Source organism: Python bivittatus, unplaced genomic scaffold (assembly GCF_059951505.1).
Source record: "Python bivittatus isolate LINGU-HERP-01145 unplaced genomic scaffold, Pbiv_v1 ctg000060_np1212, whole genome shotgun sequence".
Classification (NCBI taxonomy): Eukaryota; Metazoa; Chordata; class Lepidosauria; order Squamata; family Pythonidae; genus Python; species Python bivittatus.
In genome coordinates this window covers 10,348,964-10,364,344 of record NW_028277044.1, presented here as the reverse complement: position 1 = coordinate 10,364,344, position 15,381 = coordinate 10,348,964, and the positions used below count along the sequence as shown (strand labels likewise).

Below are 15,381 nucleotides of genomic sequence, written 5' to 3'. Positions count from 1 at the left end.
AGACTTCAGAAGGAAGATCAGTTGTGGGAAACAAGGATGCAGATCAGAGATAGGCAAGGTAGTACTCTCCAGGTGTTTGGGACTTCAAATCCTATGAGTCTCACCCTTTATGGCCAATAGCAATAAACTGTGAGAGTTGGAATTCCAAACATCTGCAGGGCCTCTGGTTGCTTACAACTGATTCAGATATTCATTTGGCTATGAATTTCACTGAATGGCCTTGGGCAAATAATTCTGCCTCCCTCCCAGTCTGGTTCATGTTACCACAATGCCACGTTAGGTATTGAAAAACTGTACAGAGCTAAACTAATCATTTTCCATGATCAATATGTATCCTGTAGACATTGGCACAAGAAAACTTGAGAGGATCCAAGCTCCTATCTACTACTGGGTTGTTATGAAACCAGCCCAAGAAAGAACAGTGCTGAGCAGCTGAGATAGCATGTGAAAAGGGTAGGGCTTCCATTATGGCCATCATATTGACTTTTTTTGATACTCCCCCTGCCCTCCAGCAGATACCCCATAGTACAGTGGTTCCCAACCTTTTCTATGCCCCACGCCCCTAGGAAATGTTTGATTAATGTTCGCACCCCCTACAAAAGTAATATCACATTTGAAGATGAAGTCTAATTTCTAATGCAGGTGAACAAACTGAACTTAAAAAAATAAGCTTTTCAATCAGTGCATAAAATTGTCGCACCCCCTGAAATTCCATCTTGCACGCCATGGGGGTGTGGGCACCCCAGGATGGGAACCCCTGCCATAGCAGGAAAGCCAAGATAAAGAACTATGTTGGATTTTAATTTAATAATTACAATTAAATATTAAATAAAATCTCTGTGATTATTCCCTATGTATTTAATTATTTTCTTCTCCTGTAATGTTAAAAATGATAATTACCTGTCATCTTTTGGAGGCACTCTGAAAGAGTTCCCAAGGAATGCCTGTAATATCTACAGTTAGCAATTGGGAGAATGATGAAATAAATCAACTTGTTTGGATCCTATAGTTCAAAACCCAAGTCTTAATAATTGTACAGCTTGATCCTGGACATGTTTACTCAGAAGAAAGTCATACTTTAATCAGTGTGTTTTGTTGAGAGATAGAGCACACAGTACTGTAGTTTTCAGGATTCCTTCTCCATATTAAATACTTCAGAGGTAGCAGGAGCATATTAATGTATTTGTTCTGCACTAATAGAAACTTTGGCTATTACAAAACCCAGCAGGCAGTCTCATTACATCCATAAGGCAGAATGCAAACAATAAGAAATTATTCATGCGTGCTGCCCAAAGTATTACAACCCAGGAATAATTTATTCTACAGCTTACATCCATGGGCTTTCTTCTTCATCTTCAGTAAATATAAAAATAAGGCAAAGCAAACCAAAAGTTCAGAAACAGTTTGAAATTAAATTCTGGCATCGGCGCAGTTTGCATTGAAACTCTCGTTACTTTAAATAGGGGAAGGATTTGGCTTGGATGAATAAGACAATGACCATCTCTGTAAGAATACTTCACTCAGTTTAAAAAAACAAAACAAAAAGCCAGCAGTAGAGTTCTGTCAGAAACACAGTCTAATCCACTGTATCATTAGATTTCACTTTTATATAAAGTGCCTACATCAGGGCAGATTCAATCTTTCTAGGAGTTGATTTGACAGGTAGCCAAACAACAGTCTTGTAATGCTTTAGAGATGAACCACATCCATTGTGACATCTGCTTTCAAGATCTGAAACCCACTTCAACAGATGGATTCTTCAGAGCAGTGTTTCTCAACCTTGGCAACATGAAGGTGGGTGGACTTCAACTCTCAGAATCCCCCAGCCAACATGCTGGCTGGAGGATTCTGGGAGTTGAAGTCCACCCACCTTCAAGTTGCCAAGGTTGAGAAACACTGCTTTAGAGTAATATCCACAGAGAGTCCCCTCTCCAGTATGTGTGCTTAAAACTGTGGTCCCTGTCCCTTAGGTGGACACTAAGCTGGTAGCAAGAGGTTAGTACAGAGGACAGGACTTCAAACATGGGCATTTTGCAATGTTTGGCACTGGGTCAGAAGAGAATCTGTCAATCTGGGAGAGGGGAGGAAGGGGAGACTTAAAAATATAGCATTTTATAGCACACACAACTGTCCACGCCATACTTTCATTAGATATCACAGAGCACTATCCTGAAGTACGCAATACTTTTTTGTTTGGCGCCTGAGAGAAATGTGCCATGAGCTTGTACAGGGCCTATGCTCTTGATACACTGGCTGAATCTTGAATATGATCTAGGGGGACGATAATGAAACCTGCACAGATAATGAAGAACAATAGTTCAGTTAGGTGTCCTTTCTCTTGCAACCCTTATTCTAGATGCATTTACTTGAAAGTATTTTCAAGATGAGGATGAACAGGCTGAAGCTAAATAAAACCATTTGACATCAGCCAACAATTTCAGAGTGTTTACAGTGGAATTCCATTTTCAGTGGTTTCCCTCCATCTAGTGTGCACGGTAGTGCAACCCAAGCCTCACATTACAGGGCTTAGATTGGTTGCTGGAGTTTCTTAAACAACCCACTATAAAAGATCTCACTTTGCCAAGGCTTGTACATCCCGAAGCATGTAAGGATGGGCTTGTGCCAATAAAAATGACAGCAGTCCTGCAACTGATTTACTGCTGCAAAGCTTTCTCCAACCTAACAACCAAGGAGTTGATGTCAAGAGGGTCAGTTCTTATGGATTTCCTGTCAGGAGTCCTATCCACAGAATTTGGGAGAGAGGACTATGCTCATCTAATTGACCGTAGAACTACATATCTGATCTGGCAATGTGGTCTTATACCACATCAATCATTCTAGACCAGCATGGCTCTCTCTGACTGGCAGTGGATCTTAAAGCCTTTACAAAAGTTCTTTTCCAGCTTTGTTACATGAGGCTTCTGAAATGCAGATATTGGACAGTCCTGGGGCCAACTCTGCTGAAATAACTATTCCTTATGCCTATCTTGATCTGCAGTGTATTTTTATTTTTAAAAATTATCCTGTCCTGTTCTCTATTGACATTTGATGCCAACTAGTTTCTTACTGCAATTTTGAATTGTCTCCAATGTGATAAAATTGGTTTTTACAGAGAACTTGAGGGCCAACAGTACAAGATGTCCTGTTCTCCCTTCATACATGGATACACACAAACAGAGATCTGGAGTAACACTATTTCCAGGCACTGGAAGTAGAAATACTCTTTGGTGCTGGAGGATCAGAAAAATGTATCTATTTATCAGTGGAAACTTGAGTTGTAGTCCAGTTCATCTGCAGGATGGCAGGTAGGGGAATGCTGCACTGATTATGGCCCCTTTATCAGGAAAAAAAGACTTCTATCTTTTACACATGGATGTTAATCAATATATATTCTTCTTATAAATAATAGCAAAAAAACAAGTATAGTCTTTAAAAGCTAGCACAAAATTCCTTAACTTGGAAAACGTGCCTTTCTAGTCAGTATGAGACAGTGTTTTTCAACCATGGCAACTTTAAGATGTGTGGACTTCAACTGCTGGCAACTGAATTGCTGGCTGACAATTCTGGGAGTTGAAGTCCATACATCTTAAAGTTGCCAAGGTTGAAAAACACTGGTATAAAGCTTTTTGTGACATATATAATGTATTGCAACTCATTTACTACTGTATAGCTTTGTCCAATCTGACAGGCAAGGCTTTTCTGTCACGTGCAGTCAGTCTGAGCCTTATAAAAAGGCCGTGCAATATGCATACGTTTTCCTATATAAACACCCTCCCCTGGGGGGCATCGGCAAGGGTGGGGACAAAAAACTCAATAAGGCAATCACAACACTGCGACTGAAGCTCCACCCCTTTAAAATATGCATTGCTATGTATGTAAAAAAGGGGTGGGGACTTTGATCACATGGTGGTGGCTACCATCTTGACTTTTTTGACTTCCGCTGCAGATACCTCTGCTCCCCCTTCACAGTATGAATCTGGCTCACAGTCCTGACTATGAAGTCCAACCCATTTTAACCTTATTCTGAACAGGTCTGGGTTCTGCCGTGCCAAAAAAAGCCACGACCTCCATCTGCAACAGCAGCTGGCTCCCAGTTCAGCCACATGTGGCTTCTGCTTCCCTGAAATTTGGTGCGCCGTGCTTCCTTGTGATGCGAGGTGATAGAAATGCTTACAGCCACAGTGGAAATTGGCATACAGATGACGGTGGAGCAGGAGATCTGACAGCCACATCACCTTGGCATTGAATCTCGGCTGACAATTTTTATATCTCATCAGAACACTTAGAACATATGCTTTAGAAGCAGTTGTGTGAATCTGACTTAACGAAAAAGTCACAAGAGCATTCACAGGAGGCCAAGAATACTGGGAATGCCTCCGTTTAAAGCTGTGCTCTTATTACAGGGAATCTACCATGAAAAAACATTCCTGTTTTCCTTTCAGCTTGACTTAGCACACATTCATTAGAAAAATTATGTGCATATGATTCTGTTGGATCAGAATCTCCACACTTGATTTTCAACAGCAGTCTTTGCGTTGCAGGCTGTAACATTTGGCAAAAGACACATCGTTCTAATTAACACATGTTCAGAGAGAGGCACTCTGCCTCAAATGCTTTATTTGATCAAGTGTTTGCCTTCCTACACACACAAAAGATAAATCATTGCTCTATGTTTTAAAACAAGACAAAACAGAGAGATGTTTATATGAGCTAGAAAGTATCTGGAACACTGTTTGAACTCCATGGAATTCAGTGACAGACTGCATCACAATGCGCAGATCGCCCTGTGGGGATAAACATTGGCTGCTGGCGAAGATAAAGAGCAAGGGCTAACTGTTGCTGGAGGAATCAGGATGGCTGAGACAACTTTCAGGGGTGCAAGTAGGCAAGGTGCTGTTTCTGGGCTCCTCAAAAAAAGGATGCTATACAGGTAGTCCTTGTTTAATGACCACTCATTCAGTGACCATTCAAACTTAATGATGGTGCTGAATGAGTCAGTAGTTATGACCGGACCTCATGCTTATGGCTGTCACAGCATCCCATGGTCTTGTGATCGTGATTTGTGACCTTCCCTGCTGGCTTCCCACAAGCAAAGTCAATAGAGAGGCCGGCAGGAAGTCAAAACTCACGGTCACATGATTTGCTTAATGACCCGCGTGGTCCTTGCTTAATGATGGCAACTGGGACTTCCAGAACTGCTGTCGCTAAATGGCGTAGTTATGTAGTTTTCTGACTTACGACCATGTTGCTTAACGATGTTTCCAGTCCCAATTAGCTACAATTAGCATCAGACTGAGCAGGGTTTTTCTTAAGTTCTTAAGCCCCAAAGTGACTTTGGAAGGGTATGCTGGTTAAATGAAATCAGTGCCAGCTCCAAATTTGGGGGCGACTGGTGGTCAGGGAGGGAACTTAGAGGTGAACTGATTTCACTCAACCAGATCCCTTTCCAGAATACTTGGATGGTTAAATCAAATAATCCCTTCCAAAATATTTGATATCACAGTAAAATAAGTCACTCTCTGAAGGTGGATCCACCCAAGACTCACCATGGCTACTCATCCAACCCCTCTTAGGGCACATTAAAGAAGGAAGTTTGCTGCTTCACTCTTAAAACTGCCTGCATGCTCCGAGAGGAAGACAAACAAGTTGTGACTATGAGGAGCGGCAGCCAGAGCGTCTGTGTGTGAGAAGATGACCACTGTGACTTTGAAACTGAAGCTCCAATGCACATAAAAAGGGGACAAGGTTTTGATCATGTGGTGATCATGGTGATCTTGACTTTTTTGACTCCTCCCCCAAAGATGATCCTGGTAGCAGCTGTAAAGCAGGGAGCTCAGGAATTGACAACAGATAACTTGCAAAAACATGGACCTCAGAATGTGTCCACTCTAAAACTAATCCCTGAAATAAACTATTTAAATCACTTCTCTTCTAAAAGGCAATGCAATACATACTGTGCTTTTTTTCCCTTTTAGTTATTTCAAATGCATGATAAGGTTAAGATGATGCTTTTCATTTATTTCTAGCTTTCAAAATTCAGTTGTGGCGGAAGATTAAGCAAACTGCTTGAAGTCATACTCCAAGCTCAACTTTAAGACTATTTGACATAGTACACTAAAAATGCATTTTCACCATTATGGAATAACCAGAGATAGGAGGACAGATACAAAAGCACCATTCCCAGTCCTTTTATGTATATATTATCCTTATATCATGCACATCTTTCCATCATTTGTAAAATGGTTGTAGACCTACAAATTAGAGTTCAGGCAAATGATTTAATGGATACAAATACACACACCAAAACCAGGAAGTCAGAAAAATAAATATGGTGTATATATAATCTATTACAAAACCTGAATCTCAATGTGTTTAACAACGTATATTTGCATCATACTTCTTTTTCTTCCTAATGATTTCATGCAAAAATAACCCTGTTTTGCAGCAGCCGTGATTTTGAAAGTATAGCACAAATATAGTATTTGTTATGTTTGTCTTCCTAAATGACAAAACAACTTCAGTTCTCCAAATAATGTTTTGAGACTGCTGGTGCGATAGAAAAATACACAGTTTTAACTTATTTAAGGCATTTTCTTTTGTATTTTTTCAAATTTACATTCCAAATAAGTAACATTATCTCTAAGTGTGTTTCTGATTAATCAGAGGTGTATACTACATCTATTTAAAAGGTTTTCATCTGATTAATGTAACCAATTATCTGAAGCACAAATAAAACTTGCTCTGCCTTATTGCTGGAAGAAAGTAATTCTTTTCAATTCTATTTACAACAATAAATCACCAACCTTATTGTTGATTATAGCTTCAGAGTCATCAAAGACAAAATCTCCATCGTAGCTGTTCACAAAGCAGATAATCGAAAGAAATCCCACAATGGCTTTGGCCCAATATGGAGGAAGGATCAGGAATGGTATATCATGGTCTAGGTTAACTTCCCCCTGCGCCATTCTGCACACTTCTGGTCAAGAATTTGGAGTACCAACATTATGCTGGTTGTGAATCTGAAACAATACAATATATATGCATAAAGAGCCAACCCAGCTTTACAAACAACTTTCTACAACTATTTACTAGCCTATAAAAATATTTAATGGTCTACCTGCCAACACACATGGATGCTACATCATTTGTAACGCACTGGTAGTTGGGGGAGAGGGGGGTTATACGTGGAGAAAACAAAATAAAAACTCCTTTCCAATATTATAAAAGTGCTTTTCAGCTGGGTATAAATGTGTGGTTTAAATGGCTTTAATACTCACAAAAGTTATAATAAGCAACAGGCTGAGTAAGTTATTACAAGTACTCTGTTGTTAAAGGACTACCTGGCAAATGTCTGCACCCAATATTTTAGAATTCTGGAACTCAAACTCTATTTTCTGTGAACCTAAATTTATTTATTTATTTATTTAGAAAATGTATACAGCTGCCCATCTTAAATACATAACTCTGAGCGGCTAATGACCAATTTACAAAAAATACAATAAAATATAGTACGCCCTGCCCCCACAACCAAAGTTAAAATAATTCCAATACAAAGGGAAAAAAAGCTAGAACACCATATAACAAATTCACAGAGATGCATATATTTGGCTTCCCTAATGTCCTGTCCCTAACACCTGAAAAAAAGCCAGATCTTAATGGTCCTGCAGAAGCCCTACAGGTTCAGGGCCCTCCAACTCTCAGAGGGGAAGCTGTTCATAGGGAAGGTGCTGCAACAGAGAAGGGATGCTTGATTCAGGGGATCTGGGGCAGGCCCATCTTGTTGGATCTGATGGAGCAGAAACCCTCAGAGATAAGGCGGTCCTGCAAGTAACCTCACCCTGCGCCATGAAGGGCTTTAAAGGTAATAACCACCATCTTGAATTCCATACTGGAAACCAATGCAGCTCGTACAGCACTGGTGTTGCATGGGCAAACTTTGGGGTTGCCACAACTGTGCACACCACTGCATTTTGGACCAGTTGGAGCCTCCGAGTGGCCATCAAGGTCAGCCCCACGAACAGTATATTGCAGTAATCCAGTTGGGAAGTGACTTAAGCAGGAGAGGCAGTGAGCAGAGCCTCCCAGTCCAGGAATGGGCACAACTGGTGATCAAGATGATTCCTTGCAGTAGCTACCTTGGCCATGGCTGCCACCTGCTCTTCGAGTAGGAGCAGTGAGTCCAAGAGGACCCCCAGATTGCATACCAACTCTGTCTGGGGAGTGCAACCCCATCAACAGCTAAAGATGAAAAATCGCAGATCTGGGGGCCTTAAACCCCAGGGCCGGTTGGTCTTCCCAGGGTTAAGTTGCAGCCTATTGTCCCCATCCACACCCTTACAGCCTCCAGGCTGTAGGCAAGAACTGCAACAGCATCACTTGTGTGGCCAGGAGTGGAAATATATGGTTGAATGTCATCAACATACTCATATTTTACCCTGTGCTGACTGATAACTTCACCTAGAAGTTTCATGTAGATATTAAATAGAAGTGGGGAGAGTGGTGAATGAGTAGATGCACCCCACATAAGAGGAGTCTAGGGCTGAGCCTCTTCTCCCCTATCAACATTGGAGGAGGAGAACCACTACAGAACAGTGATGCTCACTCCCAACCCCTGAAGCTGGTCCAGAAGATTACTATGGTTAATGGTATCAAAAGCTGCTGAGAACTAGGAAGGCAAGATTGGATGTACACTCCCATCTCAAGCCCTCCAAAGGTAACCCACAAGCACAAGCAGTGCTATCTCAGCACTATAAGCCAGTCTGAAACCTTACTGAAAAGGGTCCATCTTGCTGAGTTCTTAAAACAAAAATGGGAATCCTGTGGCCCTTCAAATATTTCTAAACTAGAACTCCCTGACTTTTTTGTAATTGAATTATGCTGGCTGCTATCAACATCTGAAGAGCCATAAGTTGCTTACCCACTGTAGAGAGTAAAGAGGATGGCCTTGACCCCTGGCTGATCTTGCTGGGGCCTGGAAGTTGGCCTGGTTAGATTTGGCCTAGTTGGTACTTGAATAGGCCTCTGGGGCTGTAGGACAAAGTGGGAAGTTGGGGGAAAAAAAATCCAGAATTTCTTAGTGGCAAATCACCTATTATGTGGATGGGTCTATGAAGTCACCAAGAGTCAAAGTGAACTAGAAGAAGACCGTATCATTTAAAGACTTCAGGATAACAAGTTGTCAGCCCTTCAATATAGGTCAGATCAGGACAAACATTGCAAGGATTACAGGAATGCTACTTTATTGTTGTAGGGCATAGTAACAGAATCTTGAAAGCCTGTCAGTTTCTCTCTGCTCTACCAAACACCAAACAGAATCAAGGAGGATTTGAGTTTCTTTCTCGAATTTTCCACCTTCCGGAGTTGTTGTTTTTCCTCCATTAATAGCTTATATATTCCTTGATCCAAGTTGTCTACATTTCTTTATACAAGTAGTATTGTCATTGTTTCAAGAGTGTTATGCCAAGATACAAGCAGATTTTATTAACCAGAATGTAAGTTATTGTTATGATATTGAATTAAGTTAGGCTATAATTCTACATGACCTTAACTAAGAGTAAATCCCTTTGAACTGTTACTTTTAAACGTTTTTTTAGATATCTGGACTGTAATTCATTTTTACTAGAATTCTGTCATGGTGAACATATACATGGTAAAAACAAGCTGGTTCTTCAAAACTTCTAGCATCCCAGATTTTCAATGCAGCTTTGAGGAACCCTGAAGATCTCTTTCAAGCTAGGCCCCAAATGGTGCTCCTGAGATTAATTTGCATCTATCAGTCTTTATTCCATTAATATCTACAGTTTGTCTCCCTCCAAGCAAAGTTCTAAGTAAATCTATCACTCTCCTAACATATGCTTCTTTCTTGGCCATGTTCTCAATTTCCCTCCCAAACTTCTTCACCCAATTAGCTAACAGTGACTTTCCACACAGAATGATGCAAAATAAAATTCCTGCTTTTGTAGGAGGGCTACTATAAAGATGGAAAGAACTGGGGATCTTGGCAATGCAAAAATCTCAAGGATGACAGTTCTATTGTCCAGCCATTAGCGTGGACAACAAAGGTAGCAGCAAATTCTGCTAACCCAGGTTTTCAATGCAGCTTTGAGGAACTCTGAAGATCTCTTTCAAGCTAAGCCCCAAATGGTGCAAATTCACGAATGGCAGAAATTTATCTTGATTTGGAGCCTTTGGGTCTCTGGGTCTTCATCTGGGTATTTCAAAATGGAATCTTCCTCACTGTCCTTTCTCCTTTTTCACCACTATCAGAGAATACTTTACTTCTGGCCACAAAAGGCCACTACAGTACATAGTATGCTGGAACTATGGAAAACAAAATTGTTTCCCAGGATTCTGCTTTCATGCCACCCATCCAATAAGCATTATGAAGATGAAAGAAGCCCACAAAGAAAAATATCCTTTTTGTAGATTTAACATAGCAGCACAGAATTAGAACTCCAGCCTCTGCCAGATATGATGCAACTGCTGCATACCATAGCCTAAACACCAGATCTTCAAGATCTTCAAAAAAGGAATCCATTTATTTCAGAATAATTTCAGAAGACATTTAGGACAGTGGTGGGTGGGTATAACTTTACACATGCTTAATAATTTAGAAGAGCAAAATAAAATTAAATTATATCCAAGTTACTTCCATATATTTTTTAGCTTGGGGCATTTTTCGGTTGTGCATTTGTTGGCCATAATCACCTGCTGCAGATCAGATCTCTTCTATGCAGGAAATATTAACCACATGGACTTCTGCACCAGAGATGGATAAGAAGATTGCAGCAGCTGAATAAATGTACAGTTTATTTTTACCTGTTGGTTGGACTGCTTTATGCCAAGAATGATGCCTTATGCAGATTTTGTGTGTTTGTACAAGCTCAGAGATCATATAACCAAAGGATGTACAGACTCATTCAAGAAGCTGTAGTTTCATCAGCAATATATATTAGGCTTTGGCAGTTGTCTGCAACCTGGTACGCTGCAAATGTGTAAGGACTAAGCACCAGATTGTAAAGGCTGCCTTACATAGCCATCAATAATGTACAAGTTTCAAGCCCAGAATGTTCAGTTATGCATTTGCAATACTATTCTCACCATACCAGAAGTATTCTTAGCTTAAAACAACTCAGAGCAATCTGTTTCAAATAGGAAATGTTTTGTACGCTCCTAGATATAACAATAGAGCCAGTCTGGTGCAGTGGTTAAGGCCTCAGGCTAGAAACCGGGAGACTGTGAGTTCTAGCCACGCATTAGGCACAAAAGCCAGCTTGTGACCTTGGGCCAGTCACTCTCTCTCAGCCCTAGGAAGGAGGAGGCAAGGGCAAACCACTTCTGAAATCTTGCCAAAAAAACCTGCAGGGACTAGTCCAGGGAATCACTAGGAGTCAACACTGACTTGAAGGCACCAAAAAAAAGTTATAACAAGAATAGTCTAATAAATTACAAAGAACAATGGAAAATGGTTTATTCTGTACACTGTAGCTACTATCCAAGAGAATGTCTCTGTGCTGGACTGCTGGGGAAGAAATGGTGAACTGAAGATGGCTCTGCTAAAAGCAGAAATGACGACCATGGTGGAATCAAGAGCAGGCAAGTAGACCATCTCTTCAATAATTCCTCTCCAGACAAGGAGAGGACTTGAGATTGCCCACAAGTGCTCTAGACAGTTGCTCCTCAGTGGTCTCCTGCGGTTTAGAGCGCTGGGGGATGAGGGAATAGCCATCTTGCTCAAACCACAGTTGGTGCCTTCAAAAGGACACTGGGTTTGCATACTTCCTTTTCTAATCACTTTCAGAAATTGCTCGTTAACTGCTTTTCAGCTATTAGGAACCTCTGGATCAACAAGTCTGAAAACACCGGGTGAGTTTCCTTCAATCCTTAGCAAAAATTTGAAATACAAGTTTAAGGATTTAAAAAAAAAAAATTGGGAGGGGGAATAAATATCAATGAGTGATCAGAATTTTGGTTTTGGAAGGTTATAAATGGACTAATGGCCCAGACAGATTCAAAATAAGAGTTTGGAATTAATTATAAGAATCCTTCCTATGGGAAAACGCTTTTGTTTTGAATTCTTTAATAAAAAAATGATAGGATGGGACTTTGAAGGTTGGACACTGAGGGAACTAGAAGAAAGTAAATATTACAATTAAAGGAGAACACTTAAATTTGACCTACTAATATAGAATGGAGCAAAATATTTTAACATTGGACATACTGAAGGGTATTTTTTGAACAATGGACTCAGAAGTTAATCTTAAGAGTGTCCACCTCTATAGACAGACTGTGTTTAAAAGACGTTATGGAACAGGTTTTACTGGACAAGACTGAGGCTGATCTGAAAGTGGATTTAAAAATAACAGGTTACAAGAATGATATGGAAAAAGATGCTATATTGGGCATATAAAAGAAACTGGCTGATGTCTTAATAATTAAAAGGGTTATACAAGTAACAAACCAAGAGACTGACTTAGATAATTTTCCTATATTGGATTTACAAAAGAGGCTTGTTAAAAGTTTGAAGAATTTTGTGAAAAGGGACAAAGAAAAAAATGAAAAGAAATCAAATTCTAGGACTATTTGAGGGGATTAAAAATCAAGATTGTTAAAAGTAAAAGGAAGGAATATAAAGTTGGTTTATTTGATCAAGGTTAAAATAGATATGTTATCTCTGGTAACCCTTTTGTTTATCAGGACTGAAATGACAATATGTTTATATAGAGAGGAGATGGAATATGGGCAGAAGAGATCATTTGTTGTATTTTAAGAGAAGGTGATAAGTTACAAAACTGTTTATACTTCTGATGAAGGGAGAAGTCATTTCTTTATATATTTCTTTTCTTTTTCTTTACTTATTATTTTTTATTTCTTTTCTATTTCTTTTCTATTTTCTGCACCTTCTATTTTTTTTTGTATTAGTTTTTTATCATTGTGTAATTTTTAATAAAATTACTATTAAAAAAAAGAGGATGTCTCTGTGCCTTATCTCATTAACCTGTTGCTTTTGCAAACAAGTATATATTACAGATTGAAGACAATGTTTTTCCAGTATAAGAGATGGTTTTAATGAACCCTGACTGCAAAATATATTTTAAAATTGTCTTCCTTCATGTATTTCCCTTACTGTCAGGCCTATCACCTCAAGAAAACAAGAAAAAAGCAAAATCTTCCATTATAGTTAATACCCAGAACTTCTTTGCTTATTGAACCTAGATCAATCTTTCAAAATTTAAAATACTGGAATGCAGATCTCAAGAGATCTCCAATTTCACTTCGCTGCTCAGGGTCTGTGGCTGTATATTGCCAGGAATTTTTAAAAAGAAAACTTTGCAATCCCTGTGCAAAATAACAAGATTTCTTAATGATGATGTTTCTAACTTGGGAGACCAAAACCAAAAAAGAAAATACCAATTAAGATTTGACCCGCAGATGGTACCAGGCCTCCCAAGCAAAGTGCTTGCTGGAAATGGGAAATAAACTGATTTGGGGTGCACATTAATTTGTTTAGTCTACAACCCAGCCATGGTTACTATAGTAATATCCCCTATATTGGTCCCTCAAAAATATATGAAGTGGCATCTGATGACGGCTAATATCTTCTTGGCATTATGCTAATATTGCCATTCCCTTCTGTTTTAAAGTCAACCTCCTGGACCACTAAAAACGAATCAATGGGGAAAAAAGGTAAGCAGGAGATTGATAACAATTTTCAGCAGAACTACAATGGATATGCAGGTTCCCAAAGAGAAGAACGCTTAGCAGAGTGCCATCTTTTTCTAGGCGAAGACACAGTCTTTGGAACTAAGTTCTGAAATTCTCCAGAATGGATCCCTCCCTCCCTTTCACACCTACACAAATCGTAAATTTATTCAAATGAGATGTGCTGTTATGTCCAAGTGGGATGGAAAACCCCGCATTCAGGGCGGTCCTATATACTTGCGGTCTCCTCGGTAGAAAGACTCAGTAGAAGGACTTCTATGCCCCAGCACCATCCTATGCATGCCTATTTAGACAAAAGTCCCGTGCCATTCCATGGGATTACGCCCAAGCAAGCACGCACAGCCCGGCGACCTTGCTCTCTTTGTTCAGGAGTCGTCTGCGGGGCGCGGGCATACGCGAAACTTTCTGGTGTGTGGCCGAAAACGCACCCCAAAAAACTCTTTTAAAAGTTCTGCCCCCTTCTCCCCCTAAGCTGGGAAGGGGGGGACCCTTTCTACACCTTCTGCCAGCCGGAAATTTCCGTTCTGGCAGGCTACCGAACCCATCCCAAGCCAGGTGACCAGGACACCTGAGCCCGGGTTCTTTGCCCGGGCGGCTGCCTTGTCCTTCCAGCCGCGGTCCTGGACAAGGAAGCGGCGCGCTTCGCTCCTTGCGGCGCCCAAAGAGCGGCGCGGCAGGTCCGCTGGACGAAAGCGACCCAGCACCGTCTTGTCCGCCGGCAGCCTCGCCAAAAGGCCGAGGAGGGTCCGCCGCAGCCGCCGGCCGGCCAGGCTCCCTCGGAAGTGGGAGCCGCGAACTTTCCGCGGGCTTCTCTGCTTGCGCCTGAGGGGCGCCCGGCCGCGTCCCCGCGGGCAGCGGCGCAGGTAGCCCGGCGAGACCGCAGCCGCCGGGACCGAGCGGGAGGCAGCTGCGCGAGCGGGGCAGGGCAGGGCAGCGGAGCGGCGGGGGGGGGAGGGAGCGCAGGCAGGCGAGGAAGTCCAGGAGAGAGTGGCGGGGAGGGCCGGGCCGCTCCCTCCCCGCCCCGAGGGGCGCCTTCCCCGCTTTTGTCGCGAGCCGCCGCGGCTCCCTTTTGTCCTGAGCGGGGCTCCGGCGGAGGGAGCCGCGGAAGAGCCTTTCCGCCGCAGGCAGCTCTCCGGAGAGCCCGGTGGCGCTCCCCCACGGAGGGATCCGCCGCCGCCAGCCCCGCTCGTCTCGCGGCCCCACCAGCCCCCGCCTCGCGCCAGACACGCTTTACCTGCAGCTGGAAGGAGCCCGAGCGGCGCCGGCCGCGCGCGCGCGGAACTCTGCCCTCTCCGAGACGAGCAGGAGACGGGGCGGGGCGGGCCACGCCGGGCCGGGCGAGGGAGGAGCCTCCTCTCCGCCTCCCTCCCGGAAAGCAGCGCCCGGCGGATTGGCTCGCCCCCTCCCGGCCCCTCCAGAGGCCCGGCCCCCGCTCATTGGCGGGCCGAGTGACGTCTGCGGGTCGGAGCGGGGCCAGGCGGGGGCGGGGGCGGGGCGGGGCGCGCGGAGCCTTCGGGCGTTGTGCAACCGCGCGAGCCTGGGGGGGGGCTCCGCTGAAAAAAAAAGAAGAAAGAAAGAAATCCCGCCGACTTAGCTGGACGGGGAAGCGCAGCGGCCTTATTCTTCCGCAGGAAGCCCGTGACGTTCCTTGGAAATGTC

At 42.5% G+C, this 15,381-nt stretch overlaps 1 protein-coding gene across 4 annotated transcripts in view; it reads right to left on the bottom strand.

The window, feature by feature from the left end:
* LOC103053836 (transmembrane O-mannosyltransferase targeting cadherins 4) overlaps positions 1 to 15,100 on the bottom strand; it is a 75,665-nt gene extending 60,565 nt beyond the window's left edge. For all 4 annotated transcript variants that reach the window (XM_088136490.1, XM_088136487.1, XM_088136488.1 and 1 more), the window contains exons 1-2: positions 14,957 to 15,100; positions 6,804 to 7,019 (exon numbers count right to left, since the gene is read on the bottom strand). In XM_088136490.1, coding sequence (XP_087992616.1) covers positions 6,804 to 6,965 — 162 coding nt within the window. In that variant the 5' untranslated portion in view covers positions 6,966 to 7,019; positions 14,957 to 15,100. The remainder of the gene's footprint in view (positions 1 to 6,803; positions 7,020 to 14,956) is intronic.
* Positions 15,101 to 15,381: the final 281 nt, after the last annotated feature.